Source organism: Coenobita brevimanus, chromosome 100, assembly GCF_032717465.1.
Source record: "Coenobita brevimanus isolate Jiangsu-jjx chromosome 100, ASM3271746v2, whole genome shotgun sequence".
Classification (NCBI taxonomy): Eukaryota; Metazoa; Arthropoda; class Malacostraca; order Decapoda; family Coenobitidae; genus Coenobita; species Coenobita brevimanus.
In genome coordinates this window covers 59,087,800-59,108,474 of record NC_137053.1, presented here as the reverse complement: position 1 = coordinate 59,108,474, position 20,675 = coordinate 59,087,800, and the positions used below count along the sequence as shown (strand labels likewise).

Below are 20,675 nucleotides of genomic sequence, written 5' to 3'. Positions count from 1 at the left end.
GTGAAATTATGCAATATCTGGTGCCGAAATGGGTCATGACCGACGTTTCTGTGCAATATCCGGCATCAAAGTTTATCAACCAACTCGTAAACGGTAGCCAACCGGCACAGTATGACTGTATTACAGTACTGTACTTTATCATTAATGTATTTTATGCATAATTTTCAACTTTTACCCTTGGGAAAGTTTTTAGCATAGAGGGTGGAGATGGATAATAATGCAATTTCCGGTTCAGTGCCAAATATTGAGCTGATGGGGGGTACACTGCAATATCCGGGGTAGGGCTTGGCTGAATTATGCCGGATAATTGAGAGTTTACTGTAATAGGGTTGCCAGGTTGGCATTTAGCAATCCAAATATCTCAGATTTGGCCTTTTAAAAACCATTTGGCCTCAGATTTTTCTGTTTGGCAACAGTGGTTTGTGGTTTGTGCTCAGGAATTATTTGCCAGTTGTGAGACTTTAGTCGCCAAAATAAAAGGATAAAATATTTTGAATTTTCCTGCCAACTGCAAATCTGCCAAACATAAACCTGCCAAAATGAAGGGCTTACTGTTCTGTACTTTGTCTCACTTCCCATCCACTTCATAACAGGCAATACTTTCCTGTTTAATACATCATTAATCTTTTGTGGACATTTATTTTACAGTATTGGTGATTCAGTGAAACAATAGAGTGGTTTTAATTTACTGGTCTGATTAACCCACAGGTGACCATAGGGCTGTACATTCTCCTCTTCTTATTTGAGAGTTTACCATCATCGGTGATAACGTGTGGGCTAGCATCACAGCTCGTCCACCTCTCCATTCTCCGAACCTTCCCCTACTTCTTCCTCACTTCCCTTCCATTCATCCTTGGTGTCAGTAAGTATGTGCAAATGTATCACTGAGTCGATGTGTGCCTGATTATGAGTTGCTTTTGTTGTTGTGTTACTTGCTCCATGTCACTGCATTATTTGGCTATATGGTTACCACCCAGCATTGTAAATGATTTTCCGAGTTCAGGAAACCATTTGGCTTGTCGTAGCCACCTGAAGTGGAAAGAAGAGTAATAAATAATGACAGTAAGGCTGGGAGAAATAGGAAGGGAGGAGGACAGACACAGAAAAGGAATGATAACGTGAAGGAAGAATTTGGCAAAAAACTACATTGAGTGGATGGTGGGCAGCCCCACCTACAACCAGCCTAATTGTGAGTAAATACTGTATTCATAGTGTAGAATTAACAGAAGAGTTTATTAGAAAAGTTTTCCAGACCTGGTGACTGTGCTGCAAATTATATGGTAAAGTCTGAAAACATAAGACTAACTGGAGGAGAACCCAGTTTGATGAAACCAAGAATCTTTTGTAAGCATGCATATTTTAATATTGTATTGTACAGTATTTGTCATGGGGACAGTAAGCATATTTTAACCCTTTGAGGTTTTTGGGCCGGGCAGATTTCGTCTGTGGCAGAGTCAGCCACTCACGCTGACCCACCTTTTCGTGGCCCGGTATTTTACTTTGATTACTCTGTGTCAATACACTTTTCATGATAGAATGTTGGTTTTGGTGTCATTTTAAAGCTGAATAGTTGTACTTTATCGCAGTATGTTCAAAAAAGGAGAACAAAGAAAATAAAATGTCAAAATGATGAAGTTAGGAGAAAAGCAAAAATTTTATACCTTGCTGTAGAAAAATATTCGGCAAAAAAAAATGAGTAAAGATATGTAAATTTGGTTTAAACCATGCAAAAATACAATAAATTACCTTTACAGTGATATATAGATTATGGTAATTTTTGCATTTCATTGTGCAGTAAAGCGAAAGGAAAGAGATGAACAATTTTATTTTAGTCTCGGCCGCATATTCGCATAGCGATGTTTTTCTTTGATCGGTCAGTGTAAATACACTTTCTATGATAGGATGCTGGTTGTGGTGTTATTTTGAAGTTGAATAGTTGTACTTTATCGTAGTATGTTAATAAAAGGAAAACAAAGAAATTAAAAAGTCAAAGTGATGACTTGAAGTTAGGCAAAACCCAATAATTTTATACCTTGCTGTAGAAAAATATTCACCAAGAATAAAGTTATAAAGAAACAAAGCCATGAGTCAGACCAGCTGTGCAGTACCGCCACACATAAAGCAACCATTCCGTGACATCATGCTTGAGCCTCTTTGGTATGATGCGTAAATGCGATTTATGGTGAATATTTTACAAAAGTTTCTTAAAATGATGATTAAAAGCATCATCCGAATCTCTGAGGTTGGATTTGAAATGACAATCGAAATAGTCATTGGAATCTCAAAGGGTTAATATTGTATTATACAGTAGTGTATTTGGCTTTAGAACAGTAAGCTTATTTTAATTTTGTATTGTACAGTATTTGGCTTTGAAACAGTATTGGCATAAGAAAGAATGAAAAAGTCACTTAACGGATTGATCCAAGGATTACCTTTGAATATATTCACTGGCTAAAATTTGAGGGAATTTGACGGGTAAGTGAATGAGTGTGTGGCCCATTTTGTTGGACGTGTTGTTGAGTAGTTCTAACTACAGTAAAAGCTCGATTAACCGGAATGCATGGGAATTCTTCCTTTCTGGATATGGAATTTTCTGGATAACCGAATGTTACTCTTAGAAATTTTCTGTGAGGCCAAATAAATGAAATAGGACCAAACTTGGGACATTATTTCATAAAGTACATTATTCAGTATTAGATACAGCACAGGTACACTACAATACACAAAAAAAAAGACAGAAAGAGAAAATGTACAGGACTGAACACAAACCAGCAAACATTACCAAAAATTATTTAACCTGCCCCGTGCCAGTGCCGTTTTAAAACAGTGTTACGCAACTGCCCGCTCTGTGCCAGTGCAGTTTTAAAACATCATTTTTGTCAAAAAATCATGGAGAGTGCAATTTTCAAACTAGGAGCACAAAAATTGGTGAGGATGTACATCTACTCTTCCACCACCTTGCCTCAGGCGCTGAGTCATCACCCTCGCTCTGCCTCACTCTGCTTGTACCACTCGTACAGTACAGTCATGTCTCACTGCGGTCTCTCTGATGAGGAGATTCAGGAGCTCCTGAAGGTGCCCTACACTGTCAAAAGCGACGTTGACGAATGTGCAAGATAAGGATTATGTGCAACCGGAAGATGAAAGTACTAGTGAGGAGGAAATACCCACACCAAGAAAATCCAGGTATGTGGGGTATGGTGGCACCCATGGGATGAGGCCATCAGCACGTCGTCGCCTAGCCCCACGTGACGAGGAGGAGGATTCAGAGGAGGAAGGTGAGGCTTCTAGTATTCCTGGGTGGCTGGGGAAGCCGAGGATTTCCCCACGTGGGGTTGGAAGTGTTAGGAGGAAGAGAGGGAGATTTGGGTATATTCCACTGGCGGGGGATGCGGGTAAGTCATCTTGCCTGCACTATACCTCGCACCCACGTGACCCAGCCCACCCTAGCATCTCAGGACAAAGTGTTCCCCTGTTCCCCACACCCAGCACATCCATAGAAAGTGTTTCCCAATTCCCCACACCCAGCACGTCTCGTGAATGTGTTGCTCCATTTGCTACATTTCCAAGTGCATTGAGGGAAAGTGTTCCCTATCCCCCACACTTCCCAGCACCTCCAGTGAGACTTTTCCCTCCTTCCCCACACTTCCCCATGCTTCCCCATGGCCCGGGGATGAGGGAGGTGATGATGGTGATGAGGAGGAACTGACGTGGGAGTGGAAGGACGGGAGTGACTTTGTTCTAGAAATACACCTGTTCACATACGAGCATGTTGCTGGGTGTACTGTACCTGAGCTAACCACAGCATCAAGTAGGCTGGATTTCTTCAGAAATTTCTTTACTGTGGACTTTGTACTGAGAATTGTTGCCCTAACTAACGCCTTTGCTGCCTTTGAGCCTGCAAGGGCAACACAAACGCCACATAGCCGGTTGTTTGAGGTGGACGTGAGCCAAAACGAGATGTATGTGTTCCTAGGCCTGGTACTTTTGATGGGGATTTTGAAAAAGAACCAGCTCCCCTCCTACTGGACCATAGATCCACTAATGGAAACACCTATCTTTGGGAAAGTAACGGGGAGGAATCAGTTCCAATACATCCTGAACCGACTGCGTTTCTTTGACCAACTTGACCCTGCAAATGCAAACAACATGGACAGGTTAAGGTGGATACGTGTGGTTTTCGATCACCTGCGTGAGAAATCTCGTACCTCCTTTTCTCCCACCACATCATAGACGATAGTCTTGTACTATGGAGAGGTAATATTGCCTACAGGCAATATATTCCCAGCAAAAGGCACAGGTCTGGTTTCAAAATCTTCGTGATGTGCGACTGTAAGACTGGGTATGTGCAGGACAGTCTTGTACACAGGTGTTCAGATGGACATCGTCGAAGATCGAACCTTGAGACTATCCGGGACTGTGGTGAAGATGATGATTGATGAGTACTTTCATTGTGGGCATGTCCTGTACCTGGACAACAGGTACACAAGCCCCCTTCTGGCCAGGTACCTTCACCTTCAGGAGACAGGTTTGTGTGGCACTGTGGAAAAGAGCCGCAAGCACATGGTGAAGGTGGGGAGGAAGCTGCAAAAGAATGAAGTTGTATTTTACAAGGCCAGTAACATCCTTACAACAGCCAGGCATCACAACAGAGAAGTTTTCCTCCTCTCGTCTGTACACAAACCACTCGTACACCACACCAACAGCATCCACTACAGGACAGAAGGGCAGCGCCGCATCTGGAAACCAGAACCTGTCCTGGCCTACAATGTGAATATGCGACATGTAGATCAGTCAGACGCAGTGATTTCCAGCATGGATTGTGCCAGGCCTACAATGAAGTGGTACAAGAAACTATTCTTCTGTCTCCTCGACATCACAGTCCTAAATGCTCACCTGCACCACTCTCAGGTAACCGGCGTAAAGGAGACCTTTGAGGGCTATATTCGTGAGCTGGTGCAGGAAATACTGGGGGAATACTCAGAGGAAAGGACTGCCGCTTGCCACCGCCACACCAGTGGAACACCTATCCGCCTCACTGGTCGCCACTTCCCCACGATCATCCCTCCCACTGAGACTCATCAGAATCTGCAGTGAAGGTGTCATGTGTGCCCAAATAGCACTGCAAGGCCACTTACTCAGCGGAAGGACTCTAGGTATACAGTATGTGTATGCAATGCAACCTTGGTCTGTGCATCTATCCTTGCTTGGAGGAGTGCCACGCTCTTCAAAACTAATGAGTAAGACAGTGAAAGACTCTTGTAAATATTTTCTCGTAAGTGTAAGGACTGTACGTAGTGAAGTAACGTTGTTATGGTAAGTGTACGACGATGTATTCACAGTGAGACACCCAGAAATACTCTTAGTGTCTGTGTATACTGAAGGCATGTTGTAAATAATTTACCGTAAGTGTAAGTGCAGTACATAGTGAAGTAAAGTTATATGTAAGTTACTGTAAATGTAAGATGAAGAATGCACAGTGAGAGAGATACGTCACATGTGACAGGTGTTGCTATGCTAAGTGATTTATAGGGGAAAAAAAGCTGTTTTCATTATGAAATCCAATGAAAAAAATTTTTTTTACGTATGAAGTGAACTGAAAAGTGTAAATAACATTCCTAGACCTTCCCTGAGTAACGTTGGCCAGAATACCTGAGTTTACTTTCATAGAAAATGAGGTTTTCTCTCACCTTCGCTGTGGTTCTTCCAGACCTCACCTGAGGGGCAGACCAGGGACTTCCAGAAAACGCACTTCTTGCCTCCGGTGAGTCTTTTAATGGCCATACTCGTTTTTTTCACGTCAAAATCTATCATTTTAGGCTTAAAAAAAAAAAAAAAAAAAAAAAAAAAAAAAAAAAAAATTGGCCAGCACTGACGTGCCATTTTATGTCTGGGGTGTCCGGCACGCGGCGGGTTAAAGAAAAATTTAGCATATGTTACAGGCCAAAATAATTTTGAAACCTTAGCTGCATACACTACTTTATCCTGTACTGTACAAAACTGATCAAGAATTATTGGGGGATCATCAAGATCATGAGATGAGGATTGAGACAGTGGAGAAGAAGTGGAAGGAACAAGGTCAGGAGCTGAAGAAGTGGAAGGAACTAGGTCAGGAGCTGAAGAAGTGGACGGAACTAGGTCAGGAGCTGAAGAAGTGGAAGGAACTGTGTCAGGAGCTGAAGAAGTGGAAGGAACAGGATAAGGAGATCCTGTTCCTTCCATTTCCTTCAGATTCCTTTTCTTACACACTCCTCAGACTCATTCACTGAGCCTTGCAGTTCCCCATCATCTTTGCTTAACGATACAGTATCATCTGCAAGGAAGTTTCAAAACACTCCCCAACGGTATCCGGAATATTTTCGACCCCATGCCTGAGCGAATTCGAGTTCTGGTTATACAGATGTGCTGATGCATCGGATGCCGGTTAATCGAGCATTTACTTTTTTTTTCATCTTCTTCTTCTTCCCCCTGGACCCTGCCTTGCCCCAACTTTGGGTGGAAAAACAAGGCATGATGATAATGATGAATGGTAAAGTTTCTGGTTCAAAAATAACCGTGATACTGTGTTCCTATGCATTCATTGTTTTGTTTTGTTTCGTTTTTAAAGGCTTCAACATGCTTGCATGCGTCGGCATTGGTCACTTAATGGTAGCTGTCCATGCTGCTCTATCTCTGGCAGCTTCCCTATTCAGTCCCTTATCCCTGAGATCACACTCAGTGACTTCATCCCAGGTCTTTTCAGAGTACCTCTTGCAGCCTTACCCCTAATGTTAAAATGTCTCACTTTCTGCACCCAGTTATCATCCCCCATCCTCTCCACATGCCCAAACCATCTCAATCTACCTCTCCTCATCACAGCACCGATACACTCCAGTCCCATCCTACCTCTCAACTCTGCCATTGTAAACCTAGACCCCCATCTATTGTAAAACTAGCCTCCCCAGGCCATGCACTCAGGGATGTACTGCACATCCACCTATTCATTGTCATTTCTGTACATTGGAACCTGTGAATATTCTCCTCCTTTATTGCCCATTTCTTGCTACCATACATCATTACACTCCTAACACATGCCGCATACAAAGATCCTCTAGTGTGGAGGGAGAGCCCACTCAATGTCAGGAGAGGCAACAGCTCCCTGAAGTTCTTCCAGCCACTCCTCACACTAGCCACAGAGCTAGTTCCAGCCCCACCTCCAGTACATAACATGTCTCCCAAATAAGAAAACTCTTCCACACACTCAAGAGACTCACCAGCAAGATCAGTGCTTTCACACCTGACAATTTCCACATGCTTTCCGCAACACACCGCCCATATGAAATCAGATTATCTTGCAGTCTGCCTGTAGTACCACTATATCTGTTATGCACCCACTGATCTCAAACACTGCACAAGGTGGAATTACTTCCCACCCCCATGTGGCAGATCCCACATGGTCACTCTCCCTCTTCTTTGACAGTACCGCCACCTGCCCTAGTTACCCTTGCTTTTGTTATCGCCTGTCTTACAAGGGGGAGTGATATGTTTTGCCTGCTTCTGTGTGTGTGTGTGTGTATTTACCTAGTTGTATTTACCTAGTTGTGATATACAGGAAATGAGCTACATTCGTGGGGTCCAGAGTCTTTTTCTCAGTAAGTCAGATTTTGCTTTGAACTTGTTTAAGTTTTTAGACTGGACGATCTCTTTGTCCAGGCTGTTCCACAGGTCTGTGCATCTATGTGAAAAGCTATATTTCTTGATATCCTTCAAGCAACTTGGCTTTTTCGGTTTAATTCCGTGTCTTCTTGTTACTCTCCCATCCCATACAAACAGATCTTTTTTATCAATTTTAACTTCTCCCATTATGGCCCTGAGCACTGCAATCATGTCACCCCTCTCTCTTCTTTTTTCTAGGGAAGGCCGATCCACCTTTTCCAGCCTATCTCCATAGGACAGATCTGCCAGGCAGGAGACCATCTCGGTTGCTTTTCTTTGTATTCTCTCGATCTTGTTTATAACTCTCTTTTTGTGTGGGGACCACACTGCTGCTGCATATTCCAACCTTGGGCGTATCACGGCCACTATCAATTTTTTCATCATCTCCTCATCCATGTAATGGAATGCCACTCGTATATTAGTCAAGGGATTGTACATCTCTCTAACTAGCTTGTTAATGTGTTTTACCGGTGACAAACTATCCTGGACCAGCACTCCCAAATCTTTCTCATCTCTCGCTTTTGTGATTGGTTCATTACCCATCTTATAATTCAGTGATGGCCTCTAGGTACTCTTATCCATTTCCAATATTTTAAATTTTTTGGCATTGAATTTCATCTCCCACATCTGGCTCCAATCATGAATCCTATTCAGGTCTTCCTGCAGCATTTTACAGTCTTCCTCGATTTCAACTCTCCTCAAGGTCTTTGCAACATCAGCAAACAGATTTGCCTAACCATTCATTCCATCTACACTATCATTTACGTAAATCAGGAACATTACTGACGCTAACACTGATCCCTGTGGGACTCCACTTGTTACTTCCCTCCATCCGGACATCTTGTCCTTTATTACTGTTCTCATTTGTCTGTCTTTCAAGAAATCTCTCATCCACTCCAGGAGGTTTCCTGTCAGTGCTCTGTGTTTCAGTTTCCACATTAGTCATTTGTGGGGTGCCTTGTTAAAGGCTTTCTCCAAATCTAAATACACACAATCCATCCAGCTGTCTCTCTTGTGTAGCATGTCAATCGCTCTTGAGTAAAAGCTCAACAAGTTGGAAACACACGACCTTCCACTTCTAAATCCAAACTGACTTTCAGCCAAAATGTTCATCTCCAGATATTTTATCCATCTGTCTTTCAGGATTCTCTCGCACAATTTTGCAACTACGCTGGTCAGGGACTCTGGTCTATAATTCAGGGATTCTTCCTTGTTTCCTCCCTTATAAATTGGTACCACATTGGCCCTCATCCATTCCCAAGGAATGTGTGGGTGTGGGTGTGGGTGTGGATATGTGTGTGTGGGTGTGGGTGTGGGTGGGTGGGTTTTCCCATTATATCTCATGAAGGGCTGGAATTGCCAGCATGAAACCTTCAGGGTATTAAAATATGGCCAGAATCTTGGCTGCGTTCAAAAATGGGCAGTAGGGGTCAATGTCCAGGTCACCAAAATGGCTGGCAAAGGTCATCTAATTCTTATCGCCTGCCTTTAACACCATTATATCTCATGAATGGCTTGAGCTATCAACATGAAACCTTCAGCCTATGGCCAAAATCTTGGATGAGTTCGAAAATGGGCATTTGGGGTCAAGGTCAAGATCACCAAAATGGATGCCAAAGGCCAACTAGTTTTCATTATCTGCTTTTAGCGCCATAATATCTCATGGATTGAGCTATCACCATGAAACCTTCAGGGTATCAAGGTATGGACAAAATCGTGGACTTGGCCAACAGCATATTCTGGCGCGCGATTGGCATTCGGCTCCCAAATGCTTTTCTTTCATTTTACCTGCATTTGCTCTTAAGCCCTTGTTCCCCGTACGCATCTCTCCACTCCCTAAGTCTTTCCTCCTCCTCCCTTTTATTCTCTGCAGTCAACGCCAAATCATCAACATTCAATATTTCCCACGGAAGTCCATTTATGAAGCCAAGTGGGAGGGCTTCAAGTACCATGATAAACAATAAGAGGCTCAAGAGTCAAGACTGACCCTCTGATGCACACCAACATTCCTGGAAAACTCATCACTCAAATCTCCATTCACCCTTACCCAGGTGCGAGCATCCACATACACAGTCATGACCACCCTAACCAGCCAGTCCTCGATCCCAAGCTTTTTCATTGCCAACATCACCACCTCTCTAGGGACTATGTCAAAGGTCTTCTCCAAATCAACAAAAACAAAGTACAGGTCCCTTTTCTTTCCTACATATTTTTCCTGAAGTTGTCAACCAATGAATATGGCATCAGTGGTCCCTTTGCCTGGTGTAAACTCAAACTGCATCTCTTAAGTATTCATTCCTTCTTTAATCATACCTTCTAGAAATCTCTCTATTACCTTCATTATCTGGTGAAAAGCTTTCTGTCTCTATAATTTTTTCTTTCCAGGGCATCACTCTATGCCATTACATTCCTGAAGGTATATTTAAGTTAGGGCATATAACAGGAAGTTTACAGAGAGATAACAGGAATTATTGTATCCATCTGTAGTTCTCTAATTTTTGCCATGTTGTGTTAGTTGTTATTCAGGTTTATGATTTTGTAATTATGAAATTTATCAAGTAATATTTATACAGTACAGTATTTGAATTGTGATTTTTTTTTTTATGGAAGAATTCTTACTAATATATTTAAATCTTTTTGTCTTTTCAGTCTTGTTCTTTGTCAACCATTATTTGGCATTCTCATATTTTGCCACCTACTATTATCCAGCTTCTGAGGTAAGGTGCTGTTGATTGTCCTTTGCTGTTTTTCTGTGTTCATTTGTAAATTGAATTACTTTTAGTAAACTTTCATTGTATATTCTGGCACAGTGGCCATCAAGATAATATTTAATGTTATTCAGGTTCACTCTGTTATTTGATTTGCATGTGTATATACTGTATTTTTGCACTGGTTTAACTGTATGTTATAGTAAATTAAATTAAGACCATTTTGACCACAGAGTGACTTTGAACAGAGTTTAAGAAAAAAAGTTTAAAGTTGAATACCTCACCGACAAAGTAAGCCAACACAACTCACTACATTAGAACATAAAACCATGTCAGTAACCCTGTCAGCCTGGAGACATCTTGTATAATTGTTCTGTGTAATTCCAGATGACTACTCAGCTTTAGTAAGACATATATGAACTTTAAGCGTTAACCATCAATTGACCAGGGGTTTCCTGCTGAATTAAGTTATGTGGTGGCAACGTTGTGGTAGGTGGGGCCACTCACCATCCACTCATTCAATGTAGTGCTGCTCTCGGGTGTCTGCCCTTTCCTCTCCTCCATCCTTCTTTCCTTCCATCCTCTTCTGTCTTTCTTTCCTTCATTCTTTTCCTGTCCTTCTGCCTATGGGTGACTTTACACTTCCTCTTCTGTCTTTCTTTCCTTCATTCTTTCCTCTTCCTTCCACCTGTGGGTGACTCAACACTGAGTGACAAACCAAATGGTTTCCCGGACACCAGGAAACAAATTACTACCCTGGGTGGTAACCATATAACCAAATTTTGGCGCCTGGTGGTTTAGTGGGTAATTACGGCGCTCCAATCGGATTGAGCCGGTGAAGGTTTATATCCAAGGAGTGGTCGGGGTTTATTGCTCACGTAATGCCACTCAGGGATGAGTGAGGCTGGTCACTCTTATCTTAAATGTCAGGACCAACTTGCCTAGCCCCGGCTCCTACACTCCTCATGGGGCAACGTAGGACTGGATAATGGATGGATGAATGCTGGCATCCTTAGGAAAATATTCTTCTTGTGGTTTTAAAGGGCCTCAGTCATATGCCTTTCCTCAGTGAATGGTGTGTGGTACTGTATCATAAGTGGGGAAGTTGCACTGACTGCAGTAAGTCACACATATACCAGTCTTGTGGTAAAGAGCTAACACTCCAACATTGTCACCAAGAAAGACTTGGAGGGAATGGCGGGGAAGTTTGAGGGCAACCAGGCAATGCTGTAGAACAAGCCGGAGGGACTGAAATCTGCGGATGATAGCAAGATTTGCTCAGTGGTCACTTAACAACATGGACACCAAGGGGTCAGTGCAATACCTTACTTGTGTAGGTGACCATTTAGACTTGTGTGACCAATGTGCAGGTTAGCAAGGGCAACATCCAGAAGACAGTGGGAACAGCAGACTGAGGGGTGGGCAGCTGCATCAGTACGAAAGAGGTCCAGTGGAGTTGTAGCCAGGTTGAACAAGAGTTGTGACTCCCACGTAAACCAACAGGTGCAGCAGATGGGGACAGAGGGGTCTGGGTCCGGCTTGATGAGGTGATCGGGGGATACAAACTAGTGTTCCATCTGGTCGGCATTTTATTCCCACGAATACCTACCTGGGAATGGATACATTAACCCCTTAATAGCCGCCGGCGTTGAACGACACTTTACCATACCAGCACCTGTGACGTCAAGTTAGCATGATGTATAAAAGACTGCAAACAATTATGGGAAGGGAACGAAGGTCATTGGTATGTTTATACGACCCTACTCTACCATCCCAAGCACTCAGGGAGTCACTTCATCTTGGATTTTTTGCCTGTATGTTCATTCTTTCCTTCACTCTTTCCTTTTTCCTCTGCCTGTGGGTGACTCTACACTGAGTGACAAGCCAAATGGTTTCCTGTACACCAGGAAACCATTTAATATGCTGGGTGGTAACCATATAACCAGATTTTGGCGCCTGGTGGTTTAGTGGATAATCATTGCACTCCAATCGGATTGAACTGGTGAAGGTTTATATCCAAGGGGTGGTTGGGGTTGATTGCTCATGCAGTGCCACTCAGGGATGAGTGAGGCTGGTCACTCTTATCTTAAATATCAGGACCAACTGCCTAGCCCTGGGCTCCTACGCTCCTCATGGGGCAATGTAGGATTGGATGATGGATGGATGGTTTACATGTTAGTGGCACATGTGCAGTAACTTTATTAATTCTTCCGTGAATCATCGTGAATCACAGGATGGGTTTAGGAAACTATAAAACACATTGCTAGGTGCACCAGACAATTCTCTTCACATTTGTAAGAAAAAGAAATCGATTCGCCACTGCAGAAGAGCCTGTAAGAATCCTCAGTGCATGTTTCACCATTGGTAGAGTGGAACAAATGAAATCTGCTGCAGCAGGAGCACCTGGCCCTATTCCTGCAGAAGAAAGTACCACGACCCAACTGGTGGCATGTGAAACATCGGAGCACTGGGAAGACATAAGTGCCTACCATGTAGCTTCAGTGACCTGCTAAGACCTTCTCTGGCAGGGCCCTGAAACTTCAGGCAGTCGACCTGGGATTGAATCACAGGCCCATTCTGTTGGAGTTAGGAGATGAGGCATATGACTTCACATGCTGGCTGGAAGTCCCCAGGGAATGAATCTGACTGAAAGTATTCGTGGAAAACGGGTAATTTTCCCAAATGTGAAATCTCTGCCAGCAGGGGAGGTGGCTTTCCAACACCTAACTTTCCAGTTACCCAGTGTGGTGAGTGATTCAGGCAGAACAGGCACCTTCACCAAGTCAGTGTCCACAATGTAAAAATGACAAGCAGCACCCGTGGCCAACACCGTAAGTTCCCTCTCTACACAGTATTTACTCTAGAACCAAGCATTGACAGCTGTTGAGAGTGCATAGAAATTGGAAAACACTGGGCTTCCTGTCTACTGGGCAGACTGTGACGACAAGATGGTCACCTGTACAGGCTTCAGATGAAGTCCCGGTATACTTCCCTGCATGAGGTGATGGACCAGAGACACCCACGTCATCATCCCTGATGGACGATGGCTGGCTACGCTTGCGTGTGACTGTGTCCGAGTCCTGAGTCAGCAAGTGGTCCATCACTGAGCCATGATCATCAAGCAGGGCCACCAGTGATGCCACCATGGAATCACCAACCCCAGCCTTATCATATGATGTGGAAGAAATGGCAACCATGGCACAAACAACACACCACCTCTAGGCACACAATATCGTATTGAACTTAAAGAATGGCGAGGGGTAGGGCAAACAAGGGAAGAGTGTGAGTAAGAGGAGTGAGGTACTTCTTACCTGGGCAGAACCAAAACATCCTCCCTAAATAAAATGCTGAATACTTCCTGTAATACTGTAAACAGTTAAAAAATATATATATTTCCAGGTATTAGCGTACTTCACTTTGTTTGTGTGGCTGGTACCCTTTGGCTTCTTCATTTCATTGTCTGCCAATGAGAATGTACTTCCAACACATGCAGAGACCAGACCCCTTCTCTCAAGTAAGTTGATGTAACCTGTGGGTGCTAGCTGAAAGATACTTTAATTCAGTACTGTACTTACTTGTGTCATTTTGAAATTGTTGCATAGAAATTTCCTTATTCAGAATATACAGCAAGTGTCAGGGGTTAGCAGAAATAAAATAAAAGTGGTGCACCACTCCTTGAAAGGGTTACTTGAGATAAGTTTAATCCTGTAAGGTAAATTGAGATTTTCTTTAGCAGAATTAAGTAACCTGATTTGAGCTAGGACAAACTAGTGCATGACATCTGAATGATTTAAGAATTATAAAAGTATATCTATAATTCCTTATAAGTATGTGATTTTCCAATACTGGAAGTGGCTTCACAATTCCCATCAGCAGTGGATAAAAACAGGTGTTGTCAGGCCAGTTCACTTTGATCAGAACCTCATTTACAGTAAAAGACTAAAAGAGAGGTACACAGTACATCGCTTCATCCGAAGATATGTCCCATTCTTGATACTCCACACCACCACAAAGAAAAACAAGATAGGCACCTCCTTAGCTGTATACAGAATACCTTGGAAAATATTGCCTTCCACCACCCATCATTATTCTGTACATTTAGCCTACTGCTGATTCTTAAAATTCACAGTAGTTATTATATACATCTGGGACGTTCATAGCAACTTCCACCATGTGCTGGTTGTATTGTGGTGTGGATTGCTTGAAGTATTATGAAAGAGATCAGACCAAACCTGTGTGATACTCTGTATTTTTTTTTTTTTTTTTTTCTTTAAATTGGGTACATAGAAAATATAATCTCTCACCGAGCACAACATACCATTTGTATGAGTAGGTGATGGGAAAAGAATCTGCCCTGCTTTGAATTTGTGGTATATTTGCTATATCAGTCTTGACAGTTCAAAATGTTTAACTTTTGCAGTTGTGTTTTGCACCTATTTGCCACATTTTTAGGTGTGTTTATAAGAAGTTAAAGTCCCTTGCAACCTGGAATTTATATACTGTACTGTACACTTCCTCCAAAAACTGTTGCACCTTTTTAGCATACTACTTTCTGGAACTCTGAATGTAGTGTTTAGGATATCTGATATATCATGTTGGTACTACACCTGTCTTCTTACCCAATACCTTCATATGTATGATAGAAAGCAAAAATTTTATTGTAAGGCAATTGTTAAAATGTAGAAGTGGAGATGTTCAGAAACGAGATGAAAGAAGCATAATCAAGAGCATTTAGGTTGGGAGAAAACCGAATAATTCTGTACCCATTACTACATTCCACACTGTACCTATAAAGTGTTTGTAGCCAGTGGAATGTATTAATGGGTGTAGAACTGTGAATCTCTTCCTATTCCAAATGCTCTCTTGTTTCTGTGCATTATTTATCTCTTGTTTATGCACTTTTTCCATTCCTGCATCTTAAGTCATTTTAGTTTTTTTTTTTTTTTCTAGCTTGTGAATTTTTTATGGAAGCAAGCTACCAAACACACTTTAGCTGCATTACGGTATAAAACAACTTTTAACTGTATGATATCACTAATGCGAGTACTGATACACTATATATGAAATGTGTTTGTGAAATGGAGAAACATGAATCAGTGGAATTTTATATATTCTGCGGAGAACCTGATTGATAAAGAATGTTTTTAGGTTGTAATTCATGTACTGTAGCTTAAACACCGCTCTAAGTATGAAAAGAAAATACTCCAGTTAAGAAAAGTTTGGTGTGTAATGTGCTTGTGTATGGCTTTTTGTTTTGGAGTTACTGTATAATTGATGAAGGAAGAAAGAGAGAGAGAAGAACAACAAAAGCAGTATTTTTGTGACATGATTTTGCTACTTTTAAGAAGGTCAGTGGGACTTTATGAGTAGCATTACATTTAAATAACAAAGATCTTTTAGTCCATAGGCTTGAAACTGGTCTTTGCAAGCGGTTTGGTGTGCATGCCCAGATATATACGTTATGTACAGGATGCCATTTTCATTGGTTGCCATCCGTACATATTAATAGTTACCATGATTACTTATGGCTTTATTTCTTGCATGTTCAGTTACTGTACTGCAGATTGGAGGTGTAATATTTTGATCTACAGTATATTGTAAGTCACTTAGTGTATGATATAATGGCATTTATGATTTTACAAAGCAAGTTATATTAGAGTACCTACAGTTGCAAGTAGAGTCACACACACACACACACACACACACACACACACACACACACACACACACACACACACACACACACACACACACACACACACACACACACACACACACACACACAGTCAGACAGAGGCAGTGCCTGAGTCACAATGAATCTTTGTGCAATGGAGTTTTTCAAACGCAGCCCCATTGTAAATTGGGGGCGTGTTTTATGTATATTTGATCGAAGACTAGTTAATGTGCCTGTTTATAGGTATGAAATGTAAGATGGCATGCAGAAATGTAGGTATGCAAACTTCCAGGTCAGTTTTTACTGTGCTTTGCCCATGTCTAGACCGGGTAAAAAAAAAAAAAAAGTGGGAAATTGATTTGTAATTGGTCTCTGTTGATGCATGTTGCAGTCTACACTGTCTATTGAAGTAGGTCACAGTAAAGGGTATGTGGGTTGAAGTCCTTTCATAGCAGTGTACCATAAACTCACAGTTATTCGCCATCACAGTATCTGGCCCAGTGCAATATCCAGTGCTGCCAGCTCGGATCAACATAAGCAATATGCAGCAAAATTATGAAATATCTGGCACCAAAACGGGATGTAATTGGCGACTTTATGCAATATCCAGCATTGAGGTATATCAACCAGCTTGTAATCAGTAGCCAGCTGGCACATTATTACTGTGTTACTGTACTGTATTGTTGTTATATTGTATATTATGCATAGCTCTCATCTGTTACTCATGGGAAGGTTTCTAGGATAGAGGGTCGAGACAGATAGTACCACAGTATCCGGCACAACACCCAATTTTGAGCCAGTGGTGGGGGCATTATGCAATATCTGGCATTTCACATTTACTCAGCGTAGGGCTTGGCTGAATTACATCGTATAAGTGAGAGTTTATTGTATTATAATTTTGAACGCTTTCATATGTTCACATGATATAGTTATGCACAATAAATTAACTGCAATGCATAGAGGTACTAGCTGTAGTAGACAGAACCCACAGTAACATGTCTACAGCATGCCACTTCGTTTCTGATCATGTTCCACATGACTCAGATTCATAATTGTTTGCCTCTTCAGTTGAAGTGTTCAATGATATCAAAAGTGACAGTGATTGCAACTCCTGCAGAATAATTCAGATACTGTGACTCCTTGCTGTACAATGAGGCTATGTCAAATGAAAACTCATTGCATAGTGTTTTATCGTATAGCAAGGTCTGTGCAACATGGGTTCATTCGGGGTAGGGAGGGGTCCTGTGACCATGTAATCTTAAAAAAAAAAAAAAAAAAAAAAAAAAAAAAAAAAAGCCTTGGTCTTGGTGCCCTCAGTAACACTATGCTTTCCACCTGGGTAGCGTCCTTGCCAGACACAAGTTCCAGATCACAAGTTTCAGCATTTCACACTTGTTCCTTCAACTTTATTATTCTTTTTTCATGTCTTTTCTCCTCTCTTCCTGTTTCTCCCATCTTCCCTGTCACTTTTTATTACTCTTCTTTCCTTTTCAGGTGGCATTACATTGAGTGATAAGCCAAATGGTTTCCTGTAAGCCAGGAACCCATTTACAATGCTGGGTGGTGACCATATAACCAACCCATACACGGGTTTTATCCGCCTCTGTGTAGAGTACAACTCTCGTGTGTGAGGAGGCTTCCCACATACAGCTCTTCTCAATAGGTTGGAGTCAGAGGCTTTTCGTCTCATTAACTCTCCTCCTCTTACTGGCTCCCTTCAACCTCTGACTGTTGCATCTTTATCTCTTTTTTATCGCAACATCAATGGTCACTGCTCCTCTGAACCGTCTGTTTGCATTCCTCCATCTCTACAACGGGCGCATAGCACCTGTCTAGCAGCAAACTCTCATCCCTTTTCTGTCCAGCTCCCTAATGCAAGAGCTAACCGTTACTCCCAGTCCATCATTTATGCAACAGGTCAACTCTGGAACTGTCTCCCTCTGTTTGTATTTCCTGCTAATTATGATCTCCAGTCTTTCAAATGCAGTGTGTCCAGGCATCTCGAAATGATTGGTTCTTGAATTTGGCTTTCTCGTGTATTTTGTTTTTCTCTTGGAAGGAACAGTTATTGCGGGCTTGTGGCCTTTGGTTCCTTCTTCCTAGCATTAAAAAAAAAAAAGAAAAAAAAAAAAGTGGGTTGGCAGTGGGTTAGTACTTTTCCCTCTAATCCCTGTAAAACAACTAACTCAAAGACAAATGGTCACCCCATTCAGGCTTATGGTATCTGGCTATAGATAGATAGACATATAGAAAGTTGTCACTTAAAATTCCACACTGCACTGTTTGCTAAACACTTGCACTGTTATTTGGCGATAGCAGTGGTGTTTCATTGGTCTTTCACGCACCAATTGAAATGAAAGGAGACGATCACAGCCGTTGTAAACACTGGGTGGCCATCTTGGCTCTAACAGCTGGCTGTTGGCATGTGGGAGAGACACCATGTACACACAGTAGACAGTCTCCAAATCATAAGTTTCAGTATTTCACTACAACAGAAGTTATCACTTCACATAACATTGCATGCTGCACTATTTGTTACACACTTGCACTATTATTTGGTGATAGCAATGGTGTTTCATTGGCCTTGCACATATGAAATGGAATGAAATGGGGGATGATCATGGCAACTGTAAACACTGGGCGGCCATCTTGACTCAAATGGCCAACTTTCAGCTTGCACGGGAGGCACCATGTATGCACAGGATTGTCATATGTGGCCACCAGAATTACCATTCTAGCGAATTTTGCCATCGTTGTAGCAAAAATGGGTATAACTTTAAGTTCATCACTCTAGCAATTTACCACATAGTGAACAAACGTACAGTATAGCGAGGCCTGATCATTCCCATCCATAGGGAGGGTGCCAGAGACTGAACAGCATGAAGAGCCACCATTAGGTGACCAAGGCGATGCATGCAAGCATGTTGGAGCTGTTATAATTGACATGATACGATATGAATGAAACCAAACAGAACATGTTCTTTGGAAAGAACAGGCACATGTCCAGATCAGGAGACTGCAGTCTGCACTGTTTTATGTGTTACATTATATGCTGTATTACACACATACATACTCACTCATGTATATCAAATACCAGTACAGGGTATTACGTTTACCTAACTTGACCTAAAAACTCTGTTAGAATCAGGCAGGGAGACATTTTTAACAGGATTTTACAGAAAGAATCTAACATTGTATTAGACAAGCAGTGTAATAGGTGTTAAAAAATCCTGACCTCATAAGGAAAAATGAAAGAAAGAATTTGAAAGGAAGAAAAAGGGAGATCATAGCCACGTTATCATCTTTGCCAAGGAATTTATATTTTTGGCTTAGTTTTTTTTGCCTGTCAGCAACATTATGACAGAATTGTTGGATGGAATTGCACCAAATGTGGCATAATAACTGAGGACCTTCAGAGGAACAAGTGGTTAATTTTTTTTTGGGGGGGAGGGGGATGTCAAGGGAGGGCTGGTGTTTCCTTTGTTGGAGGTATGCACTTGCTGAGTGCTGATCTTGTTCTTAAATTCATTCATTGTCTCTCATACTTTCTGTTCATGGGAAGTGGAGATACTGATGGCAGGTCGAATGTCACTTTTCTTTCAGATGATGATGACTTTGTTACGGGCTACTTTAACAAGAAGGGCAAGAAATATGGGCTTCTTGCATTCTTCAACTACTTGAAAGAAGAATTCATTCCACAAAGAGGAAAAAAGGCTTTCTAAGGGATGCTCTTACATTTTAGTATTTTCTTTATGAAATGTTTCATATATTTTATAATATGAAATTATTGTAAATAAAAATAAACAGTAAAAGCACCCTATAAGTGTGCATGTGTCATGAGTGAGAACTAAAACAAGTGACCATCAATTGTTGCTGGAATGTAAAGGTTATTTACAGTAATTATTGGTCACAGATGAATTTTTGCAGTGAATTTTCTCTTCCAGTGTTGTTCTAAAGAAATTGAAGATAAATAGCCTACAAAACGTAGTGCTTGAAACAGCTTCAGTCTGGTTTTTACTTTCACTGTACTCTGGTTGTGTATAACTTACAACCAAGACATTTTCTACTATTCTTACCACTCCGCCAGGGGGGTAGTGTATTTCATTTGTTTTGTGTGTCTGTCTGTTAGAAATTTTTTGGAAAAAATAAAATTTTGGATGGAGTTGCACCAGAGTAGATATATATATAATTACTGAATGAAATTGCACCAGATTTGGCATAATGATGGAGAACTATCAGCAGCACATGAGAGTATCTGGTACATTTATGATGAAAACATCAAAGGTCAGAGTTATCAAAAAATGGAAAGCAGAGGATGGAATTGCACCAAATTTGGAACATGATTGAGGACTATTAGAGGAATACATGATTAGACTTTGGACAAAAAAATCAGAGGTAAAGGTCAAAACTGACTCAGTTTGACCCTGGTGTAGGCTCTCTCAGTGCACTTGTTATATAATATATATATATATATATATATATATATATATATATATATTGTTTCACTGTACTGACCATGATCAAAGAGATAAAAATTTATTTGTTAATGTAAGCTAGACATGTATTAAATTAGTTGGAAGTATCCCCCATCAGTTTGA

The 20,675-nt window shown here is 41.5% G+C and overlaps 1 protein-coding gene across 1 annotated transcript in view; it reads left to right on the top strand.

Moving 5' to 3' along the window:
* The window catches only part of LOC145414523 (protein TEX261), a 35,487-nt gene extending 15,492 nt beyond the window's left edge, over positions 1-19,995 (top strand). The window contains exons 3-6 of the mRNA XM_080284045.1: positions 709-862; positions 10,345-10,412; positions 13,803-13,917; positions 19,681-19,995. Coding sequence (XP_080140171.1) covers positions 709-862; positions 10,345-10,412; positions 13,803-13,917; positions 19,681-19,799 — 456 coding nt within the window. The 3' untranslated portion in view covers positions 19,800-19,995. The remainder of the gene's footprint in view (positions 1-708; positions 863-10,344; positions 10,413-13,802; positions 13,918-19,680) is intronic.
* The last annotated feature ends 680 nt before the right edge of the window (positions 19,996-20,675 follow it).